Consider the following 25,994-nt stretch of genomic DNA (forward strand, 5'->3'; position numbering starts at 1 on the left):
CCACATATGGCACATACTCCCACATCAATGTTATTTAATGTTAAGACCGCTAGATAGCGTAGGCTATAATACCTGGGTTAAAAAAAGTTAGACACAGTCATCCTTTTTCAATATCGGTAGGTATTACGGAATTGAATAGAACGAAAGGCTATGTCCTTTTCGTAAAAGCACACGCCAAAATTATATAGAAAATGAATATCATGTACTATTTATTTGTAATGCTGCTGATACACTTAGAACGAACGCATCAATAAGTGAACAGTGCTGAAATTGAACTTTTTTGGACATGCCGAGGCGTAGGCTTTCAGAAAATACCAGATGGCAGATTACTGGTATGCATGAAGCTTGTTTGTCCTGTCGCAGCATTGGGTCCAGCATTGGGTCATTATTTGCCTTGTAAGGGAACATGCGGCCACTGGTTACGTCAAGGATCTTCCACGATTAGGAAGGCCGAGAAAGACCACTTCCCGTGATGACCGTGCCCTAGTTCGCCTAGTGAGACGCAGGCCAATGACCAATGCCAAAGATCTCAGAGAACTATGGAGAGTGAGAGTTGGTTTCTCAACCATCACCATCCGAGGGAGGCTCAGGTCCACTGGCAAGTTTGGAGAAGGAGTAATGAGTCTTATCAGGCCAGGGTGCCTGGACCTCAAAGGATATCCGGTCAAACTGTATACAACAGAGTGAAAGAGATTGGTCTCAAAGCCAGGAAGCCCGACGTCTACGTCGTCACCATCGCGCTCAGCGTCTCCCTTATCTATCGTATCCACTTGGTTGTACAGACATAACCTTCTTCTAAACTGGTGTAAAATTTCATGCACTAAAGTCTGTTTGTAGACGAGTTATACACATATTTGAAAATACATTTTCACAACAGATTTCTCGTCTATGCGTTTCTTTTTTTTGGATAGTATAGATCACGTATTACGAAATATCGTCAGTTTTTTGTCCAAAATAAATTCATTTGAGGATATATGTAAGTGATGTTGACCCGTGAGCGAAACATATGTCATATCCCCGTGAAGATCCGGGTTAGAACTGATCTTCAACAACCCATGCTTGTCATAAGAGGCGACTAACGGGATTGGGTGGTCAGGCTTGCTGTCTTAATTGACGCATTTTATCGTATCCCATTTGCTTATGCTGTTGATCTGTGTTGACTGTGCGGAGATAATTACAATCCAACCAACCTATTTGGCAAAGCGGTGACGTCAACGGTATCTAAGTAATATTCAAACATTTTACAGATAACCTGTCTTGATCTTCTCCTCTCCCAGAACTCACTTAACAAGGCAACTTAAAAAAAGAAAACAGCAAAAAAACCACCCCCACCCCCCAAACCCCCCAAAATCCCTAAACAGGCACGCACACAGACACAGAGACACAGACAGAGACACACAGACACACAGACACACACACACAGACACACACACACAAAGTATAAAATAAAAAATAAAATCCCCCACCCCCCATACAAAAACCAAAAAACCCCACATTATACTGTACTGTAATTTCATTTCAGAGGAATGTCTTCGCCTGTAGGACTATGCGTAACAGCCATCAGAATTATGAGTGCGCTGATGGCTTAAAGTACGCTTTTGCGTACTCTTTGCCCTTCAATTTGAAGTGGAATATGATCAGAATATGATCTCTGTCGCCATAGTAACCTACAAAACACATCATAAATCTCGTTTTCACCTTAGTAAACAACATCGCCCATGAAGCAGCCAAACAGATCTTTCCTTGTGTCTGTGTCTGTACGTATTCTCTCCTTGTCTCTGTCTCTCTCTTTTCTTGTCGCTCCCTGACTTATCTCCCTCTCGTTCTGTCTCTCTGCCCTTATCTCTCGGCTGGTATTGTTCCACTCACTGTGCCTGTGCCTCTGTGAATGTTTCTCTCTCTCATTCTATGTGTTTGTGTCCCTCCCCGTCTATATTTCTCTCCATATCTCTTCTGTTAGAGCATTACCTCTCTCTTCTTTTCTCTCCACTCCATCATTCTTTCTGTCACAACGGTAAATGGTGAAAAAATAGAGAATGGTGAGAAAATAGCCATTTGAACTTAGTTGATTGAAACTTTGTTGGTTGAAACGGCATGTGTTCAGATTCTACACCTACAACTGGCACATCTCTTTATACATTGGATGAAAACACGATGAAAAAAGCCCATTTAATCCACCTGCTTTATTGGCATTTTAAAAAAGAGAAAACAAACCCCAATCAAACAACAACATCAATGATTTGTTTTGAAAGCATGATGCATTAATGTTTATATATTTGTTGCTGAACTCTGCACTCAGCAATATTCCAGCTATATGGTGGCGGTCGGTACATAACCTAGTCTGGACCTAGTTATGAATAGCATGAGCACCGAGCTACGCAACTGACCTACAATGAGGAGTCTGACCACCTGGTCCCGTTAGTCGCCTCTTATGACAAGCATGGTTTGATAAAGACTAATTTTAACCCGGATGTTCATGGATTCTATGATACATTAGAAATAAAAGCCAGACATCATCATGATATCAGACGTGTGCAACTGACTAGCGTGTAAATTTGTGTGAGGGTTGTCAATGTACAAATATACAAATATTGTCATGGTTGAAGAAAACCCGCAGCTATCTGCCGCACGTCCGTTCGTCAACAGAACGTGTTTGACAAAGAGTTTGTATCTGTATGTGTATACCATTTTATCACTCTTCAGTCCTCAGCGGCAACTTGACGGCACCACTTATGTATGTATGGTACTGTTCATCACTGTTCAGCATACACATACAGTTCACAGCAGGGTTATTGGCACTTGTATATGTGCCGTACAATTCATCACTGTTCAACAGACACATACAGTTCACTGCAGGATTATTGGCACTTGTGTCATCGGGCACCACTTGTGTATGTACCGTACAATTCATCACTGTCCGACAGACACATACAGGTCACCGCAGAGTCTTTGGGAACCACTTGCGTATGTACTGTACAATTCATCACTGTTCAACAGACACATACAGTTCACAGCAGAGTTATTGGGCACCACTTGTGTATGTACCGTACAATTCTTCACAATCCAATAGATACACACAGTTCACAGAAGAGTTATTGGGCACCACTTGTGTATGTAGTGTACAATTCATCACTGTTCAACAGACACATACAGTTCACAGCAGAGTTATTGGGCACCACTTGTGTATGTACTGTACAATTCTTCACAATCCAATAGATACACACAGTTCACAGCAGAGTTATTGGGCACCACTTGTGTATGTACCGTACAATTCTTCACAATCCAATAGATACACACAGTTCACAGCAGAGTTATTGGGCACCACTTGTGTATGTACCGTACAATTCTTCACAATCCAATAGATACACACAGTTCACAGCAGAGTTATTGGGCACCACTTGTGTATGTACCGTACAATTCTTCACAATCCAATAGATACACACAGTTCACAGCAGAGTTATTGGGCACCACTTGTGTATGTACCGTACAATTCTTCACAATCCAATAGACACACACAGTTCACAGCAGAGTTATTGGGCACCACTTGCGTATGTACTGTACAATTCATCACTGTTCAACAGACACATACAGTTCACAGCAGAGTTATTGGGCACCACTTGTATATGTACCGTACAATTCTTCACAATCCAATAGATACACACAGTTCACAGCAGAGTTATTGGGCACCACTTGTGTATGTAGTGTACAATTCATCACTGTTCAACAGACACATACAGTTCACAGCAGAGTTATTGGGCACCACTTGTGTATGTACCGTACAATTCTTCACAATCCAATAGATACACACAGTTCACAGAAGAGTTATTGGGCACCACTTGTGTATGTACCGTACAATTCTTCACAATCCAATAGACACACACAGTTCACAGCAGAGTTATTGGGCACCACTTGTGTATGTACCGTACAATTCATCACTGTTCAACAGACACATACAGTTCACTTGAGAGTTATCGGGCACCACTTGTGTATGAGTGTATGGATTTAATGTATCTAGAGGAATAGCTGCTTTGTTGTGTCAGTCTATCAGACTTGAGTACACTGAGAAAGTGTCTAAATACTCCTTTGTTGCCTTGTAACAGAACTGGAACTGCTCCTGCAAAACGAACAGAAACTGATGGTATTTAGGGATATGGGCATCGATGAAATTAAATGTCATTAATAATATTTTTTATTTTACTTATCTTTAATTCAAACTGATTGTTTGTTTCTTTTTCACCGTTACCAAAAAAAACCCGTGGAAGCTGATCTATGTATGAACACAGTGAAACACACACACACACACACACACACACACACACACACACACACACACACACACACACACACACACACACACACACACACACACACACACACACACACACACACACACACACACACACACACACATACATACATACATACATGCTAGGATAATGGCATCACCGAATCGTTACACTTTCTTTGAACGGAAATACGAAATAATCTGTCAAATTGTAGTTGTATGATTGAAAATGTTATATTGATCCATATTTTCAGCCAAGAAAGTTTAGTTTGTCGTCGTATTAATAATATATGACAAATCATTGACTTACAAATTTCTGTATCAGCTGGGGTCTACACAGTCTCATCTCGTTGATGGTCTGCAGAATGCTGATGTTGAGGTCATTCTTCAGTCTTTCCAAGATGGCCGACAGGACACAGAACAGGCCGGATCTATCCACACCATTCCTAGTTAAACAATGCTAAAAGGTGTACATCTCCAAAGTGATATAATTTATTGCGTAATGTTTATGGATGTTTAATGCATTATTTCATCACATCATGTCGACTGAACGTGAGGTGAGGTGAGGTTGGCAACGTACTTTCCTCGCTCCGATTCGAAAGTTCAACCGGAAGCTGATAGGGGTAAATGAGGCAAAGAACGATCTGAATACCAGGAGTGGCGCTTAAATGTTGAATAAAACATATTTCACGTGAATAATTATTAACCATGGGGTACGAAATCTGAGAGCACAACTAAGTGAGGAAATGGGAAAGTACCCTTGGTGGTGGCGGTATTTTATTTTGACATGAAAAATATTTTTCGATCTGAAGCGAGGGAAGTACGTTGTCAACGTATGGTCATATTCTCTATGCTGCGCAACCCCATTTGCGTTACAGTTTGTCTGTGGGTGAGGTGAGGTGAAGTGAGGTGATATGTCACTGACTTGTAGACCGTGAAGATCTTGGATGTAACTAGTCTACTTTAACGAATTCTTACAACTAACAGGATCAGGTGGTCAGACGCGTTTACTTGATGCATAGATCGCGATGGATGTTCGGTGACTGGGTTGTCTGGTCGAGACATGACTACTTATGGAAACAGCGTCATAGGGTGAATGGCGCTCTCTAAAAGTTTTCAGGGCTTCAGCCTTCATCAAGCGAATGGAGGGACAAGCAGACGCACGGGAACTTTGTTACAAACGTTTATTAAAAGCGCTATGCTTTCATATCCGATTAAGTTCAAATGCACACCGATAACTTGTATTTCGGTCACAATATTCTAATACTTTGAGATTTGTTGAAATGCTGGATCATCTGCTCTATAATCACTCGAGTCATTGACTTTGTTTACGAACCAACACAGGACCGTGACGGGCTTAAAGTTTGTTGCCTCACGCCACACCTCCACTGCCTCCGTCATAGCCAACAAGGGTAAGGGAGACTCGGGAGTTGTCTGCCCCTGGGACCAGCAATGGAACTGGAAGAGTTTGATGCTTCTGGGTTGAAGGGTCTGAAACGAATCATTGAAATTCTTATTAGTATGTCTTATCAGCCGGGAAGGGGGGCCGCAAATTATTTATTTAGTTCATTTCCCCACTCTGCCCCTCTTATCCTTGTATTCATCCGTTTGGTGTTACTACAGTTAAAATAACATCCTATTGTTAAGTGTTAGTTAAAATTGACCATTAGTAACCGACAGTCTGTTTAGTCTTACCTTTGCATCCTCTCTGACCGATAGTTTGATGGCTGAGTAACACTCGTAGTTCTCAGTCTCCAGCACCTCCACAAGGTATGTCCCGAACACCTTCTGTCTACAGTCCTGAGGCCAGTAGTAACCAACAGCCTGGAACAGAGTTGACGCGTTTTATACCATATGTATTAGAATATACATCAATGTTGTTAACTTAGTATATATAATACCATGTCATTTTGCAGAAGTGAGGACGGTTTTATGCCACTTTTAGCAATATTCAAGAATTACCAACGCCGCTAGAGCAGGACAGGCTTTCATCTTGGTGACACCGCTAAAGCAGGATTGGCTTATCTCTTGATGACACCGCTAGAGCAGGAGAGGCTTACGTCTCGGTGACACCGCTAGAGCAGGACAGGCTTATCTGTTGGTGACATTGCTAGAGCAGGATAGGCTTATCTGTTGGTGACATTGCTAGAGCAGGATAGGCTTATCTCTTGGTGACACCGCTAGAGCAGGACAGGCGTATCTGTTGGTGACACCACTAGAGCAGGACAGGCTTACACCTTGGTGACACCAATAGAGCAGGATAGGCTTATCTCTTGGTGACACCACTAGAACAGGACAGGCTTTCATCTTGGTGACACCAATAGAGCAAGATAGGCTTATCTCTTGATGACACCGCTAGAGCAGGATAGGCTTATCTCTTGGTGACACCGCTAGAGCAGGATAGGCTTACGTCACGGTGACACTACTAGAGCAGGAGAGGCTTATCTCTTGGTGACACCGCTAAAGCAGGATTGGCTTAGCTCTTGGTGACACCACTAGAACAGGATCGGCTTACGTCTCGGTGACACCGCTAGAGCAGGACAGGCTTATCTGTTGGTGACATTGCTAGAGCAGGATAGGCTTATCTCTTGGTGACACCGCTAGAGCAGGATAGCCTTATCGGTTGGTGACACCACTAGAGCAGGAAAGGCTTAACGTTTGGTGACACCTTGTGACATTACTATTTGAAGGTGTGTCTTAAACATATGCTATATTATGGTCGGAATCGTGCAGCTGGCATATGAATATGGAAAGGGTCTCGCCGCATTTATCAACTAGAAAAGATCTTTTCCACACAGCATCCCAATAGTCGACTCTGGACATGCATTTCGCAACTGAATGCTTTCATTCTTGACCCATATTTGCACACTGAAAATGGCATCATTTCATTTGAACATCTATTCTCATCGGCATTCCGTCTGTTTCGAGCAATGGGTCTCAATGTTTCACTATACTGAGTTAAATTCTGACCATTGCATTGTCGTTGTCATCGTTGAGCGTGACGATGGTTTGTGAGTCGGTCTGAATCACCATCCGCCAGAAGTCCAGTACCGTGTCTGGCAACGGCGTCTGTGTCAACAGGAAGTCCCTCGGGCTCCGGTAACCCTGGGCAATGGAAGCGCGCTTCAGTAAATATATAGGTACGTACCGTTTCTCGAAACACTTTTCATCCAACATTATGTTTATGCAAACAGAACTAGGGCGTTTGGATAGCCTAGTGGTTGAAACTACGTCAGTGACCCGGGTTCGATTCCCGATGTAATTTCTGGAAGTCACGGTGGCTGTGCGGGCTAGGCGGCTGACTTTTTGTGCTGGCGATTAGGTGCCTGGCACTGAGGGTGCGGGTTCGAATCCCGGATGGGACTCAACCAAAAAAGTATTAGAATTTGTTCCTTACTAAGAAAATGAAATCCCAAATATGACATATGATGCATATGACCACTTTCTAGGTCACAGGGGTCAAATGTGTGAAGTCCATCTTGAATTCGAAAAAGGAACTACGTACTTACCTACTGCCCTGCACCGAGGCAGACAGATGAAATTAGGAAAGAAATTGAAACTTAAATGTGAAATCAATATATTACTGAGCATTAAATGGCCTCGAAAGTAAATACCTTCCTTCATTCACTCGAGACCCTAGTGCTGTGGTTTTTAACATACCGGCAGAAACACGGCGTTGATATAATCTGTGCCTTCCGGTGGAGTGCTCGATAGGACGGGTCGATGACTGTCACCTATTTAAGGCACAAATTTACACTTCTACAAAAAATGTGATAATATGACAAAATAAACCCCCTGTAAATCTGAATATGTAAAGAACGATCACTATGTATAAGGAAACGTGTACAGGTTGATACGTCTTGAATACATTATATCAAGTGTCACCCTCTTACACGCTAGAATGTCCATGAACCGGTTCTTGGAGGTATTTTCAGGCAGCAAGGCCGTTCGGTAATCTCTCTGTCTATATGGAGGCTTCATCAACTGCAAGGTCTACGGGATAAAACATCTTGATAGACAAACATCGAATATGCAAGGCATACTTCCTTAATATAAAAGAATTACTACTTTCATATTTGTTAGTTTTTTACAACGGTTTTATTCAGTTTTTCCGCATTCCTGAGACAAAAATATTATTGCATTCGTCCAAACTCGTTTTCAACAAAATTTTCACAGATCTTCACCTACTCTATATCAGAGCACTGTGCGAAATGACCACAGGCCCGCTAGCCCGTGGATAGTAAAAATCCACTCGGACCAGTAAATTTCCAGTCCCTTTTAAATAATGCAAGGTTATGACCTGACAAAAATGTTCCTCACTTTAGCAGTTTACTGTTGAAACACGTGTCAAACATTCGAATTTAGGACTGATTTTTAGTAACTTTCAGACATGAAGTGCGCGATCGGCTAGTAAATTTTGGGAACTATTTTGCACACTGGTTCAGAGATCCTGTGATACGGAAGCTAGGGCACACAAAACTGTTTGTATGCTTCACCTAACAGGAGATGAACACATCCAGCAACTATGTGACACATACTCACCTCAAACTGTTCTCTGAGCCTGGAAACTCCTGTTTCTGGGTTGTTCTGTAGGAGGTTGTCATAGCTGGTCTTAAAGTCTGATATGGAAACGGTTGTTCCTCCGGCCATCAGGGCCTCAATGAGCGCATGGTGGAGGAACTCGTACTGTTCCTGTAATTGGAGCACCATACTGAACGCCCTCTGTGTGTAGCTACATGTTCCCATAATCATGTGGTAACGTGTCACTGCAGCAATGCATAAGACACAGACATTCCACTAACAGGCACACGACCACAGAACCATTCTACTAGCCGATATCAGCCTCATGTAACGTAGCATGTGGTTGTAATACATGCTGCATATTGAACATATAGCGACACATTTAATGTACTATTTTCCCTTTAAGTCGATTGTGCTACAAGCATTCTAACAATGTTTAAGCTAAATAGATAACCGCTAATGTTTTAAATGCTTCAGTTGCATTGCCAGATATTCAGTGGATTTTAACTCAGTCTTCTCACCCATGTCTGCACCATGTTGACTCTCTCATGCCTCATCCTTTTCACACAGCTGTAGGGATCCACTGTATCTGATGTCTTGGCCTCGTCCATCAAGTTCCACAGTGCGAGGAAGGTTCCAGTTCGCCCCACGCCGTCACTGAAACCCAGTGAGATCTTGACATGTGACTTCTTGTGCCAATGATACATTCACAGCACACACAGTGATACCACAACAGCCAAATTACGCAGTTTCTGAGATCTGGGAAACAATGTTCCTACTCATGATTCACTATTAACACACTGTGAAACAGATGAGCACTTGGACCACAATAATTTCCCTTCCGCCAAGCCCTTTCTCCAATGCTGCATATATTCAGTCATAAATGAAGCAAAACAAGATTTCCTGAGGTTTTGAATCTCTCATCTTACTGGAACGTATTGCTTCTATAAAAAATGCGTATATTCAGAAAGTACGCGCCAGTCAAACGCAGTATCTTCCGAATCACCTGTCTAATCGTGATTCAAAGTCTACCTCTACGGATCTTACAATATAAGTTCACAGTGTAAAGGCGTTATACTTTGGTAGACTGGCGGTTTTACCGGAAGTCATGGCGATGAATACTAGAGAAGTGATCCCTAAATGTCTGAATTCCGTTCTTATCGATGACCTGTTGAACTGATCAGCTACAAAAGCCAATACTGAAACCCAAACGACCTCCGTCGAAACTCGATCCTTTCCTCGCTAACACTGCGCTGTGACAAACCTGCAGTGCACAATCGTGGGCCCCTGTCCGTGTGTTGGTGTATTCCTGACCTTGAAGCAGAACGCCACTAGAGAAGCCACATCGGCAGGTATCCCTCTGTCGGGCCAGAACGCGAACTGGAAGTGTTTAACTATCCTGGTTCGAGAGGCTTTTGACCCACACTGAAATACAGGCAAAGACGACACAACTTTTAAATATGTAGACGCTAAACAGTGATGTGGATAAGGTACACATTTTGTTCATTACTAGCGATGTCACCCTTACACAGAGAAGTCTGAGATTAGGCTGGGAGAACACTGTATGAAACGTACACGTACCTGAAGTATTTTACATATCTTGAATGTCCTCATTGTGCAAGACACCAGCGTCTCTTCTGATGAACACTCAATCTCTATATTGCCATGACGATCTGCCCCGGAACCATGCTCTGGCCAGTACCTCACACCCTTGCCCTATCATCATTGTCATCGTCATCATCGTCATCGTCGTCATCATCATCATCATCATCATCATCATCATCATCATCATCATCATCATCACCATCAGCGTCATTGTCATCATCACTACCACCTATAACATTTCTCCAATAACCCAACGTACATGTATTTAATGTCCGTTGAAGATGCTCTGAGATTAGCCGTACAGGTCTACTCAGTGGTAGCAACAAAATTAACATATCCTGGTTTTTAAAATCCTAATATAAAGAAGGGGCAATATTTAATCGTCAACTTTCCCAAGATATTTGACATATTCACAGAGTAAACAGAGGGTCTTACTCGTCCTTCTTCTGCGTTGTTCAGCATAACAATTTTGCTGCTACGAAGTTGGAAAATCATCAACCAGAAGTCACTGACGGTTTTATTCATAGGACCTAAAAAAGTAAATTTTTATGCAAATACACAGTTTGTCATGCACATATAGTAGTCATTAAAAAAACTTTGATAATTACCTTGAGATGCAACAAACTTGTTTGGAGCGTCGACGCCCTGAAAGACAACCACGAACACCTAAGGTTTTGAAAAGCATTTAGAAGTTACGACTGCAATGGCAATGGATACATGACATGATTTAGGGATGCAATCTTCTTTTTCATTCTTTATAAGTCGTTTCAGAGCTAATATTTGCTCCTACATCTCCTCCGGAGACCCAGGTTATCTTCCCCACACTGGTAGAATATATACGACGAGTGCACTGCCGGAGCATTCATCAGAAGGAAAAAATTAAAGAACAAAATAGAAATTGCTATCCTTAAAATGTGCCATGTATTCACGAACATATAGGAGTAAGTGTAGTTTTATGCAAATTTAGCAATATTCCAGCAATACTGATGAACAGCGAAAATGGAATCTTGGCGTAAAGTGCGAACACATTAACCACTAGGCTACCTTCACGAACATATAGCTGATGGAGTAAAGTAATGGCACGTGACCTGTACATTGTGCCCATCGTACCAAAATACGTTGATACGTTTCGATTCATTTAGGAAGAGTTCTAGAATGTACACTAAGCATCTCCCGTGACTTATCTGAACGTATACCCTGGAGATATCGAGGATGCACCTTGCAAGGCCTATTTTGCAAGTTGGACTAATTGGGCTAATTACCAGTTACCTCTATAGTTTTATAGTATTTATTTGCTATTATTTGTAATCTGTCAGTTGAATGTTTACAAAACATAGGCTTGGGGGAGGGCGATTGTATATCATGCGTGATGCGTCCTCTCAACACTCACACTGACAAAACTAGCGTTGATATAATCTGAATGGTCTTCGTCCAAGTCAAGAACTACACGCGTCTGGTCGTCTGAAAATAATGACATAAAATTACAAAAATAATACCGATGGACATTTATAATGCACGTGCATTGTGCATGCTCGATGCGCTACAATAAAATCAGAGGATAATATTAATAGATATACATGATGGGTTTGAAGATGCACTGAAACAATCTTTCGGCAAAGAATGTAAGAGACATGGTTCCATTTTAAAAGCCATCGCAGCATATCGGGTCGCGTGTGTGCCAAACAGAGCACAGTTTCAGTTCATAAAACTTGAAATGCGCTCCTCAACTCACCATGTAAACCCGGACGGAGATCATGGCCTCCTCATACGACACCTTTCACACATAGAGCACTTACATGCATACACGTCTTTGTACATGTTCTTTGGGCTGTTTTCCTTCTTCATAGCAGCACAGCAGTCATGTAATAACCCCGACGGCAGTTTCTAAAAGAAGACTTGAACCACTGTATTATGAATCTTTATGCATAGGGTAAGTATGAAATGTTGATATGATGAGTCGAAATCACTGCTCACATCCATCTGGTGAGCACATACCATCGCGTCTCTATCTACGGTCATTTAGATCAAGATGTGGTGTGTTTGATAAATACTTTTTTTTGTCTGGAAGCCCCCCGCTGGCTTCACCAGCAGAGAAACCTATACGAACTATATATTTTGGACACTGACTTTTACTCACGTTGAACTGTTGCTGAAAGCCGCCATGCTTTCTTAGCTGCTTGACATGGGACAGGAGAGTACTTGTCATCATCCTGGTTCCCAAAGGCACGTTGTAGTATTCCCTGTCATTGTCCATGATCTCATTTCCATCTCTGTGTGACATTCCACCATGGTGTTGTGTTCTTTCATGTCCCCCTCTTGCCGGTGTCCTGGGGGAAACTATAGGAACAAGGCGACACACCTGAACAATACCTCCATGATGTTTTGATACATTATGGACAATGCCGATAGCAGATAATCCATGACTTTCAAACCCAAAGATAACATTTTCATAATTGTTTTCAAGGTATTCAATTAAAAGTTTATATTTATCAATCTGTTTTTCTGTTTAAAAAGTATGAATTAACTTGAATAAAAGAAAGGAAACACAACTAGAAAGCTATCTGATTAGATATATAACTAATTCAAGGTTTGATATGAAGATATAAACACGTTTATGCAACCTTCTTGATAATCAGATATGGTATCCACACTTGAATAACCAGATATCATCTCGTACTCGTGTTCATCTCTCTCAGAAGCTCTGGCAAACCGTCTCAATGACCCCTTCATTTTTCTTTAAAGTAGAACACAAAATAGATCATGCATGATTAACAATAGAAAAATATACGTTCACATGTTGTAACTTAGTAAGTATGTCGCCATTAATAAGCATCTATAATCTTATAAATTTTAAAATGGGATTACCAGTGTTAGAATACATTTCTTTAAAAAGCTCTCAATACATTTCATGGTGGACGTGTGGAGGACATTTCTAAAAGTGACCTCCGATAGCATTCCTTTTTTGACTTTTTCCAATGTTCCGGTATCTCGTGTACACACGGTGGCGGTAGGATAGCCTAGTGATAAAAGCATTCGCTCGGCATACTGAAGACCCGAGTTCAAATCCCTATATGGGTACAATTTGTGATGCTCATGCTCTGATTTTGCTGGACTATTGCTAAAAGTGGAAGAAAACCCTATTCACTCACGCATGTGAACACTTGACTTCACAATCACCATCTTCAGAAATAGTGATGCAAGAACACAGAACTATAGTCAGAGTTATACAACAGACCTTCATTTGTGAAACAATGCCTTTCTTTCAAGAGGTAACAAAGCCGCACTGAATTCAGCATCAATATATCACAGAGCCAGTTCACTACTTCATTACTAAGACTAACAATTCCAAATAATGTCAGACTTCACCTTTAGTAAACTAAGAAAAACTGCTTATAATTCCAGTCTTAAAGCGGACATTGCTACTTTGTAGTCTTTGAAAACTACTTCACCTTTTGTAGACTAGGAAAGTTATAACCAGGGGGACTGGCATCAGCAAGATGGCCACGGCGGCTAGAATGATGGTCTGGGAATCTGGTCCAGCACTCTTCGGACCAGGTGATGGAGCTATTATCACTGAAACAGAAGAAACTTTACCAACATGACCGATAACGATGATAAAAGTAATGCTACTGGAAATGTTTACTGACTACAACTGAGGAAATTTTGTTTGTGGGGACAAAGCATGTTGGCAGCGGAATTCATTTCATTTATTTACAGTCAATGACAGCATGGGTTTTTCACATGCTATGAATCAGTTCATCGATATTGAACTTAGTTTTATTGCTACGTTTATCATATTCAGTCCTCACCTTGTTACTGTGATGTTGATACCCATAATGAAAGAAAAATGAACACAATATCCAAATATCAACGGAGGCACTCTTTCACCATTTACTAAACAATACAGTATTAAAATGTTGTAAATCTGAAATCTTGAGGACACTTTGGCATCTTGAGTGAGTGTGCATATTGGATTTGGGGTGAAAATATTGACATTCATATTTTTATTCTTTGAGTGATTATAAAGAATATCAATCAGACAACATTACAACAAATGAACACTCACTTCTATCAGAGCAGAAGGTGCCACCATAGCCATCTGCACATCCCATAGAACAGTTGCCATGGATACTTTCACAGGATGCATTACCTCTACAATGACCACATGTCCCACTGCAGTTGTAGCCATAGCGACCATAGGGACATGCTAGAAACAGAGCAGAGTGACAGAAGAGCAAAATAAAGGATGACGACAGGAATTTCTTCCGGCTTTTCTGTCTGAAAAGACTCAATATCTTTGTACAAAAACAATAACAACAAACTATATTTGTCAATGAAAACGAACAGTCCTTCTTCCACAATCAGATGTATGTTATAATTACCTGTGCCACATGTGCCACCCATGAAGCCCTTCTCGCAACCTTGTATACACAGCCCTAAGTTCTGGTTACAATCTCCTTCATAACATCCATCTGAGCAGGTCATGTTGCAGTGGGATCCATACCAGCCTGCCAGACAGCCTAAGTTGCAGGAACCATCAGCCTGGATACACTGTCTGTCATTTGATCTCCCACAAGTTGAACTACAGTTCCGGTCACAGAAGTTCCCATGTCTACCTTTCTGACACCCATAGTTACATCTTCCAGAGTTCTGCTCACAGACATGAGCATTACATGTTTTGCTGCAGTTTCGTTTACACAGGTCACCATAATGTCCAGATGTGCACCCATCCAGACATCTGCCTGTCTTCTGATCACAATACACATAATTGTCTATACCTTCACTTGGTTTACAGTCTGTGGAACACTTAGCATCACACTTGGAACCATGGAATCCTGGTAGACATCCTTCCTCACAAACTCCAGATTGTTGTTTGCAGTTCCCTTCAGCACAGTTTGGACATTCTCTCCGACATCTGTCACCATACCAACTTGGCTTACATTCAGTGCATGTGGTTTCGGTACATGACTTGCAATTGGATGGACATGCAGTCTTGCATTTAGGACCTTTCCAGCCATCCACACATCCATTAGTACAGGTCCCATCTTTGTCTTTACAAGTCCGATCTCTACAAGTATTACTACAATTCAGATCACAACTGCTACCATACACTGTGTCACTACAGCCATTGAGGCAAGCTCCATCGCTGAAGTTACAGAACTGATCCCCTGAGTCTGATGCCTTGCATTTGTACCTACATGACAATATACACTGGGGGCCATAAAAACCAACTTGACAAGATGTACACAATCCTGTGTCCTTCTGACAGTCATGTTCACAGTTGGCTGGACAGGTCTTTCTGCACTCATCACCATGGAAACCTTCCTTGCACACAATACAAGAATCATCTGTGCAGTTATAGCAGTGATCTGGGCATTGCTTCTGACAGTAAGATCCCTTCTTCCCATCAACACATCCATTGGTACATTCAGGAGATCCGGTTGAATCCATCACACAAAGACTATTGCTGCAGTTCGAACTACATTCCTTGGTGCAGTTAGTCCCATACCATGTGTCCTCACAGTGAATGCACAGTCCAGATGTCTGGTCACACAAACTGTCCCTACAATGTGGACCACACACCTGGTCACACTTAGCACCATGATATCCTGGTTTACAACCTCTTTCACAGTGTCCTGATGCTTGTTCACAGGAACCATTAAAACAGCTGGAGCAAGATTTGGTACACTTTTCCCCATACCAGCCTTGCTTGCACCCGTCTTTACAATTCCCTTTTCTCTCACAGCCATTCAGACAGTTCTTGCAGGACTTGTTACAAAACCGTCCATACCATCCAACAGAACAATCCCTACATTTGCCACTACTTCTGTAACAGGAACTCTCACAGTTTGGACTACAGAGAGAGGTGCAGTCTTCTCCATGTCTTCCTGACACACAGTTGTTACAATAGCCAGTCTGATTACATCGTTTCTTGTCACAAAACTCACTACAGCTATCAGTGCATGTGTTCCCATAGAAGCCACTTATACATCCAGCTTGACAGACACCAGAACTGGTACAATTTTTCTTTTTACACTTTGTGCACTGTTGGTCACACTTGGGGCCATACCATGTACTTTTACAACCAGACAGACATGTCTTGTCATCGGTACAGTTATGAAGATAGCAGGTCTCACAGATTATTTCTTTAACATCACATTTTTCACCTATCCACATTGGTTCACATCCATCAATACATTCTCCACTATCTATGTCACAAGTTTTGTCCATACAATGTTCTGAGCATCTTTTGAGGCATTTACTACCATAGAGTCCAACTTTACACCCCTCACACTGTCCAGACCAGCGATTGCACACCTCACAGTTGCTGCTGGGACATCTTCGGTTACAGCTGAAACCGTAGTAACCACCTGGACAGGTCTGTTGACACTCAGCTGACTTCTTATCATCACACTGGCCATTGCTGTCACAGCGAGACACACAGGGCTTACACTCGGGACCATAGTAGCCATCACCACACGTTGTGTCTGGAGACATACATGATAAAGAAATGTAACTTGATAATTCACATATATCATTCACAAATAACATAATCAACTGCCACTGGCAGCACAGTTACAATTTATGCATGAAAAAACACATGCACATCTATGTCTTCTTTTTCACTGCCAGTGACTGAAGAATGTCCTCAAAACTTCTGACCAATTGCTCCACATATACTTTAACCATGCTCTATACTTAACTTAGGCATGCAACAAAACCACGCTCATCATGCTCAATTCACTACTTCCAACATGTAAGTACAACTGTTCAGACATTTGTATACTTCAGACTGGGTGTTGGGGTAGCCTACTTGTTACACTCACTGGTCATGCTGAAAATGTAAAACATGTAAATTGTGTGACGTCCATTTTTGGTGTTACCTGTCATCTTACTGATGGAGTAGCACTAAAAGCAGCATAAAGTCATACTCATTCACTCACTATACTTTAGGAAAGTGCATGGTAGCTGGTTTGTGTGTCCATAAAATACATTTCTATCCACTGCCTTAGACTACGTTAAAATGAGTCTGGATTTAACACTAATCCAGTTAATTCATGTTTTGTGTTGGCCTAATGAGGGGGAACCAAAAGTAAAGCATGGTGTCAGATACTAACTACCTCAGTGAAACTCACAAGCACAAGACAATCAAATGTTGCTGGTAAACCCAGGGTCAGCTATACCAAACAATCACTGATTTCTGGTACACCCAAGGATGCTACTCAGCACACTGAATTTTGATGTCTTCGATGACTGCACCATATGTCATAACATTATAGAGAGGAGTAGTATTACTGAGGGCACATACATAGATGTGTATGGACATTTGTCATGTCAAGTGTCATTTGTAACAAAACAGCTAAATCTGGCTGAAAGTCTGCAAAGAAAATTGAAGGGATTGTTCTTCAGGCCTATGACTTACTAAACATTTCAGTTACAATACACAGCAATAAAAAGCAGAGGTATTCTGATTCATGTTGTGAAAATGGGAGCTAAATGCTGTATGATTGGTTTGTTTTGTGACATGCTCGGAGTTAAAATGTTTGACAGTGAGTAAAACTGACTTTCTGATAACAAGTTTGATTTTCCATTACATAAAAAAAACACCCCTCAGCATGTTTTTTTTGCCACCCATTTACATATATGGGAGATGAAACCATGAGGGAAAAATGATTTCTGCTCTTGAACAATTATGTCAATCAATTTTGAAAGGTAGCATCTTGGTAGATTGCAAGTTAGATGATACAGAAAATAATGAGAATTTGTATATTTTGACAATATACCAAAGACATCGAAATTACCATAGATCTGTTACATGGAAGGTGCTGGCAAGAGTCTGGCATGCAAATGCTGACCCAATCCTTGTGGAAGACAGTTGGCTCAGGATCAGCTGACACTGCATGAATGTGACCTTGTTACCATGTTTACTGACACAAGAAAGCCACCTTCCAACTCAACAGCTGGAGGAGTAGAGCCGACAGATTAAGAAACAGAGAATTGAGAATGAAGGGACTTATCCGCCAGAAAGCTTGACAGATCCTGTCCACACCTGCTAAAAAATGCTGTACAAAAAGGTACTGACCCAGAAGAGCACCATTGACAGGTATATGAAAAGCTGAAAGAAACGTGGAGTAAGTCCCAACAGTTGAAAGGGCGAGATTGGCTTCCAAATGAGACTGTAGGAACTCCAACATCATGTCTAAGGAATTACAAATCCCCTCTGCCACTACACCAGTGCACAAAGCAGGCTCATTGAATCATAGAATTGAGAGCAACAGTAAGGATCTCAATGGGGAGCTCCCTGGATAATATTAATCCCTGATGTCTGTCCACCTCTGTGACTCGTAGTGTGAGTAACCACTCTGGTGTCTTGAGAAGACGTTTGTAGCTATCCAAGTGGGACCATAACTGCAGGGCGAGATTCTGAACTTTGACTACACTGTCCTGAGACAAGGAGCCAATGCCTCGCTGTTTTGTCACTTCCAAGAAGATCAGATCCTATGTCGGCACTAACTCCGATTTCTTGAGATTGATGATCCACCAGTGAAAGTGTGGCATCTTTACTCAGGATGTCGGGTAAGTGCTGAGTAGCTAGTTCTCTAGCCCTGTGCCCTTGCGACCTGAGCTGGAATTAACGTCAACTTGGTGAACACCCTTGGTGCTGTGGAGATGTCGAAGGGCAGCATATGAAAATGATAATATTTCCTGTTGAGTAAGAACTGAAGGAACTTTCTGAAGTTGGAGTGCATCGGAACATGTGGGTGTGCATCGTTTAGATTGATTGATGTTAGCCAATCTCCTGCTTCAGCAGATGAGAGCACTGAGCACAGTGTCTCCATCTTGAAAGACGCAGCCCTGTTGAGCCCTTATAGATTTAGAATGAGTCTGAACCCTCTATCCTTCATGGTGACAAGGAAATAAGTGGAATAAAATCCATTGTTTTTTTTTTTTTTGTCCCACCAGAACCACCTCGTTGGCTGGAAAATGGATTGAACCCACCCTTGAGCCAAAGGGCAATGCCAGAATGCCAGCAGTGCTTACTTTATGCTGAGTCAATGCAAGCCATACCTGATGGAGACACATGGGTGATATTGAAATGCTAAACATAACAAGAAGAAGCCAAAATATGGGAGTGTGAATGATAACATATAAAGTAAACAAATAATGCTACTTCCGCACGATACATAATGAAACCTGTGCAAATTCTCAATGAATAATGGCTGGCCATAATGGCCACATACCACTAACTATTCAAAGTATGACTTGCCAGTATGTACCTGAAGAAATGAGAAAAGCATAAACATTTGTTGGATAAATTAAAAGCTAGAAACAATCCTGCCAAAGTGTGAAAGACCAGGTTCACGGGAAGAAGACGCTAAGGCCAAATAATTTTAAATGTTGTGGTTCCTACACAATGGTATGTGGAAGCATATTTATTCATACTGATTAAAAACAAACGGTAAGCACCAGAATTCAAGGGTCAGTTGATAATCGGTTGGGTTGGTTGCCTGTGTGATAATGAAAGGAACCATACATACAGTATTGCGTCTTTTTCACTCATTGTTTCCCACAATTCTACTTGAAGTTGTTAATGAACACACACGCACGCACACACACATCCTTCTCTCAGAACAACATACAAAGTGAGGTATGAGGTTGAGGGTTAGAATTACCTGCTTTGGGCTGTTGTGGCCCCTGTAGGGGTGGCCAAAAAGACTAAAATGAGTTTTTTGTTTTGTAGGTATTTTATTAGAAAATTATAATTACAAATGTCATAGGATTTTAAAATGAAATAAATTCTCATGACTGACTTTTATAGGGAACCAATAATGGATGATAGCACAGTCTTGTTTTCAATGTTACAGTGAACATTTCGGACTGACCTACCTGATTCGCAGATCTTGCAAGTCTTCTTACAGTGGCTGTATGCGTTGCTTGATACATTAGCAGGGTAGCTGCAGATTGTCCTTTCGTTGTCACCACAATACCCTACCCAGTTAGGTGTATCTTCGCATGGACTGACAGCCCAAACTGAAACAGTAGTCATAGTACATGTAACAGAAAACTGTTCGAGATAGACAGGGCTCTTCATAACACACACTATCATAGGAAAATCAACCTTCTACTTTTAATAATATTTATTGAAGTGGATATTAAAGAGATCAATGATTTAGAAATTATAAAAATGTGAAAGAAACAAAGTCATGAATATATTAATGACCACAACCAGGAACAATAAAACTGCAAGACAGGGAAGAAAGTTTGTAATATCAGTCAGGTAACAAACAAAATGGAATTGACATCATTATTTTACAGGCATTTATAATGGCTGGGGGTTGTGTGGGATTGATGAGGATTTTAAGGGGGTCACCCATTTTGTTCTTCGGGAGGTGAAGAGTGGGGTAGGTACATCAATTTTATACACAAATACTAAAGGATGGGTCAGCAATGCAGGGTCACTTACTTTGTACACATATTTTAAGGGGTCATTCACACTGTACATGCTTTTCCACAAAAATCACAAAGACATAAATGAAGAACAGTCCCCAACAATGACAATTTCACAAAAAATACCTTGTATGACTTGAATCCCAAAGAGCACCACACACAGCACACTGGCCATGGCTACATTGTACGCCATACACCAGCACACTATCAATGTCTAACAAGGAATGTTTAGTGTAGGAAGCCCTTCATTAGGGAGTGTGAAATCCTCGTGAACCATGGAGTCAGAGGTTCCATACTTGTGGTTCCGTCTATGCATCACCTCTTCCTGTGTGTTGTTTGGAGTATGACCACACATCCTGAAATATGACACAGAGGAAGATAATGTCAACTACATGTATGCTACAATAATTCTCAATAAATTCAATGTTTCCCGTGGCTGCTGCACAAGCCTGAAGTACAGAGTCTCCTGTGTTAAGTGAATGCTCTTGAGTATAAATAAATCTCACTAGGAGCGGATTGACAATGTAAAAACAAGAACATAAATGTATTACAGCAAAGATAACATAGGATTAAAATAAAGGGAAAGAGTTCCTTCTGTTCCCCCATATTCTTTCTTACGCAGATTAACAACGTTTCCTAAGTGGTTCAACCCCATATATTGAACTTAATTGGAGATCTTTTAGTAATTTTTTTTAGCCCTTTAGTGATTGTTTCATTAGGTGTTGTTAATGATTCTAGTATATATCAATTGACAAATATCTTTTGGGATGGTGGAAGAGGAGGAACTCTTACCAAATAAAGTATAAAGTATAAAGAACTGCAACATCTCAAGAAATCCAAAGTAAGGGTGTGGATGGGTGGGGTGCAAGGTCAAATGCTAGCGTTAGTACATCAACTGCTTTCTGTTTCTCTTTATACGTTGTCCAACAATTTAATGTTATGGTAAACAAATGTTAATCTGTGTGATATAACTACTGTATTACAATCTAGTCTAGTCAGTAATATTTGGACAGATTCCACCCGTAACCCCTAGGGTTTTCTTATCAATATCATTCCATGTCTAAGAATAGATGTTTTTTTATTGAAAACCTACCTAAACCCTAATACACAAATAGCATACATTTCAACAGGGGTTACGGGCAGAACTATTACCTAATATTTTGAGACTTTAGTCAGTGAACAAAGCACAATACCATAAATCTGATTTCAATCGTAGATTTGAGGAAAATTAGATTTTAAAAACTATTTAGCAATATTTGTTTAGGTCGTTTTTTTTATGGTAGTTAATCGCATATTGACAAAACGCATACACATGATGCACAGATATGTCTGGATAATAGTTTGCTTGTCAGCACTGACACTTTCAGCTTGAATGTGTTATGACAATATCAGTGCAGTGTGTTTCATTCAGCGCTGAAGGCTTCAGTTTGTTGATTGAAAAAATACAAATTTTCGGGAAGATTTCTTTGTCAAAGGCCAATCGGTAATTAGTACATTTAAAAATAAAATACACATACATACAATTCAAATGCTTACTACCGTTAAGATATTCAAATATGCATCTGCTAAATATCACCATAAGGAAGGAATGGTGCGAATTAACTTAGCGTTTGGGTTTAACGCACAACCCAGTCTCAACTTTCTTTTATCACCACCAGAGATCAAAACACCGAAAACCTCCCCTCCCATTTGAGTAACACCGGGGAGGAAATTATTACTGCATTTTTAGCATATGACGTTTTATTGAGATTATACTGCCTGTATGCGAAGAAAATGCGAACAAACCTTACAGCTGTGACGAGGAAGTTTTTCCTCTCGTGTGCTTGTCACTTGTGAACATTGCTGACTGCGTTCAGAAGAGCGACCCAGATTTCAAAGCTCCATACAGGGAATGGAGGTAAACAAAACCATGCAAAGAGCTTTGATTAAACTGCAAGGATTTTGGCAATAAAACCATATGCGACAAGCGGTTTTGTTCATAAGGAAGTGTTGTCACAGTTTGAATGAGTCATTATACTTTTCCTGAAATACAAACATAAGCAAGATGTCACTGTACAAGCAATGTTTGATTTGATTTAGATATGTTTAATTGTTGTTTTACGCCGCACGCTGCAATTTTCCAGCTTATATGAGGGCTGACCATAAACAATAGAGTTTGGAGCAGTTAGTTCAGTTACCGACACCATGAGTATCATTTCTCACAAGCTTGATGCAATGACATGTGTCCACCATGTTAGCAAGTCTGAGCACCTGATCCCTTTGGTCGCCACTTACGACGAGTCGATAATATACATGAACAAATCATGTGCGTGTTGAATGATGCAATCTCAGGTGAAATTCCAATGTCGATTTTGACAAATTTGGACTAAAAATATGTTTTGGGACCAGATTGGAGGGTTGGAATTCGGAATAGAGGACGGGATGCTGGATCAAATAGAGTTTCTTACTTGATGTTACATATATAGGGACGAATTAGGCACCAAATAAATAGCTTGATTTATAGGGTATGTCGGATTACAGGGATGTCGGTTTAGAGGAAGTACAGCGTATATGTAAATAGGAACACGTTATAAAGGTGATGTACATATACTTCATTGCAGCGAATTATGTTAAAATATTAAATGCCTTGTAGTTACCTTTCAGATTGTGTCATAAACCAAATCATGCAAATCTTTCTTGGCAGTTTGTTACATCCTTCGGTTGTGCATTACAATATTCGGTCGTGTGCTACATTGTACCCCGTTCATATGCTACACTATTCGATCTTGTGCTACTGTGTCAGATCATGTATTACATTGTCTGGTCGTGTGTTCCATTGTCCGATGGTATATTCCATTGTTTTATCGTGTGTTACATTGTTCGATCATGTGTTCTATTGCTATATCGTGTGTTGCACTGTTTTATCGTGTGTTACACTGTTCGATCGTGTGTCACACTGTTTGGCCATGTGTTACACAGTTCAATCGAGTCTTACACTATTCGGTCATGTGTTACATTGTTCGATCGTGTGTTCCAATGTCTTTCGAGGGTTACATTGTTCGATCGTGTGTTATATTGTGTGCTATACTGATCGATCGTGTGTCCCATTGTTATGTTGTGTGTCATATTGATGGATCGTGTTTTCCATTGTTATATCGCATGTTACATTGTTCGATCGTCTGTTCCATTGTTATATCGCATGTTACATTGTTCGATCGTGTGTTATATTGTGTGTTATATATTGATCGATAGTGTGTTCCATTGTCTTATCGTGTGTTACATTGTTCGATTGTACGTTCCATTGTTAGGTCGTGTGCTATATTGTCAAGAATTAGTGTCGTGTTTATGGTGTCCATGTATTACTTTGTCCATCATTAGTTCCTGTCCCATGTTAAGTCGTGTGTTAAATTATCCGGTCGTGACGTGCTTCGATGTTTCATGTATTACATTGTTAATTCATGTCTCGATTGGTTAATGTATGTGTTAAGTCGTGTCTCGCGATTAATTTCACGTTCAGGCGTCTCCCTCATTTTGTTACAACGTTCAGTCTTGACTTGTGTTATTGTCTGTGTTATAATGTTTAGTCTTGACTTGTGTTATTGCCTGTTGTACAATGTTTAGTCTTGAGTTGCTGTACTATTGCATGTATTACAATGTTCAGTCTTGAGTTGCTGTTCCACCGCATGTTATACATTGGTCTGTCGTCAGTTTCTTGAGTTGCTGTACAATTCCATGGGTTACATTGCTCAGTCTTGAGATGCAGTACTATTGCACGTGTCAAATTGTTCAGCCTTGAGTTGCTGTACTATTGCATGTGTTACACTGTTCACTCTTGAGTTTCTGTGCTATTGCGTGTGCAATATTTTTCAGTCTTGAGTTGCTGTACTATTGCATGTGGCATATTGTTCAGTCTTGAGTTGCTGTGCTATTGCATGTGTTACATTGTTCAGTCTTGAGTTGCTGTACCATTACATGTATTACATTATTCAGTCTTGAGTTGCTGTACTATTGCATGTGGCATATTGTTCAGTCTTGAGTTGCTGTACCATTACATGTAGCATATTGTTCAGTCTTCAGTTGCTGTGCTATTGCATGTGGCATATTGTTCAGTCTTGAGTTGCTGTACTTTTGCATGTGGCATATTGTTCAGTCTTGAGTTGCTGTGCTATTGCATGTGGCATATTGTTCAGTCTTGAGTTGCTGTACTTTTGCATGTGTCATATTGTTCAGTCTTGAGTTGCTGTACCATTACATATATTCCATTATTCAGTCTTGAGTTGCTGTACTATTGCATGTGTCATATTGTTCAGTCTTGAGTTGCTGTGCTATTACACGTGGCATATTGTTCAGTCTTGAGTTGCTGTACTTTTGCATGTGTCATATTGTTCAGTCTTGAGTTGCTGTACCATTACATGTATTACATTATTCAGTCTTGAGTTGCTGTACTATTGCATGTGTTACATTGTTCAGTCTTGAGTTGCTGTACCATTACATGTATTACATTATTCAGTCTTGAGTTGCTGTACTATTGCATGTGGCATATTGTTCAGTCTTGAGTTGCTGTACTTTTGCATGTGGCATATTGTTCAGTCTTGAGTTGCTGTACTTTTGCATGTGGCATATTGTTCAGTCTTGAGTTGCTGTACCATTACATGTATTACATTATTCAGTCTTGAGTTGCTGTACTATTGTATGTGGCATATTGTTCAGTCTTGAGTTGCTGTGCTATTGCATGTGGCATATTGTTCAGTCTTGAGTTGGTGTACTTTTGCATGTGGCATATTGTTCAGTCTTGAGTTGCTGTACTATTGCATGTGTTGCATTGTACAGTCTTGAGTTGCTGTACTTTTGCATGTGGCATATTGTTCAGTCTTGAGTTGCTGTACTATTGCATGTGTCATATTGTTCAGTCTTGAGTTGCTGTACTTTTGCATGTGTTACATTGTTCAGTCTTGAGTTGCTGTACTATTGCATGTGTTACATTATTCAGTCTTGAGTTGCTGTACTATTGCATGTGGCATATTGTTCAGTCTTGAGTTGCTGTGCTATTGCATGTGGCATATTGTTCAGTCTTGAGTTGCTGTACCATTACATGTATTACATTATTCAGTCTTGAGTTGCTGTACTATTGCATGTGTTACATTGTACAGTCTTG

At 40.7% G+C, this 25,994-nt stretch overlaps 1 protein-coding gene across 1 annotated transcript; it reads right to left on the reverse strand.

Moving 5' to 3' along the window:
• Positions 1-2,173: 2,173 nt before the first annotated feature.
• Positions 2,174-22,722, reverse strand: LOC137291782 (uncharacterized). The gene is made up of 23 exons (XM_067823305.1): positions 22,646-22,722; positions 20,987-21,216; positions 20,300-20,443; positions 14,794-16,899; positions 14,478-14,618; positions 13,861-13,984; positions 13,033-13,145; positions 12,549-12,748; positions 12,208-12,295; positions 11,802-11,872; positions 11,020-11,056; positions 10,847-10,941; positions 10,388-10,522; positions 10,071-10,231; positions 9,328-9,463; positions 8,828-8,977; positions 8,179-8,278; positions 7,946-8,019; positions 7,256-7,390; positions 5,981-6,109; positions 5,622-5,776; positions 4,596-4,731; positions 2,174-4,114 (listed from the first exon to the last, which is right to left on the reverse strand). The coding sequence occupies exons 2-23, from the start codon at positions 21,051-21,053 to the stop codon at positions 4,037-4,039; spliced, it is 4,575 nt and encodes a 1,524-aa protein (XP_067679406.1). The 5' UTR covers positions 21,054-21,216; positions 22,646-22,722; the 3' UTR covers positions 2,174-4,036.
• Positions 22,723-25,994: the final 3,272 nt, after the last annotated feature.

The sequence above is a fragment of the Haliotis asinina genome, chromosome 7, assembly GCF_037392515.1.
Source record: "Haliotis asinina isolate JCU_RB_2024 chromosome 7, JCU_Hal_asi_v2, whole genome shotgun sequence".
Lineage (NCBI taxonomy): Eukaryota > Metazoa > Mollusca > Gastropoda > Lepetellida > Haliotidae > Haliotis > Haliotis asinina.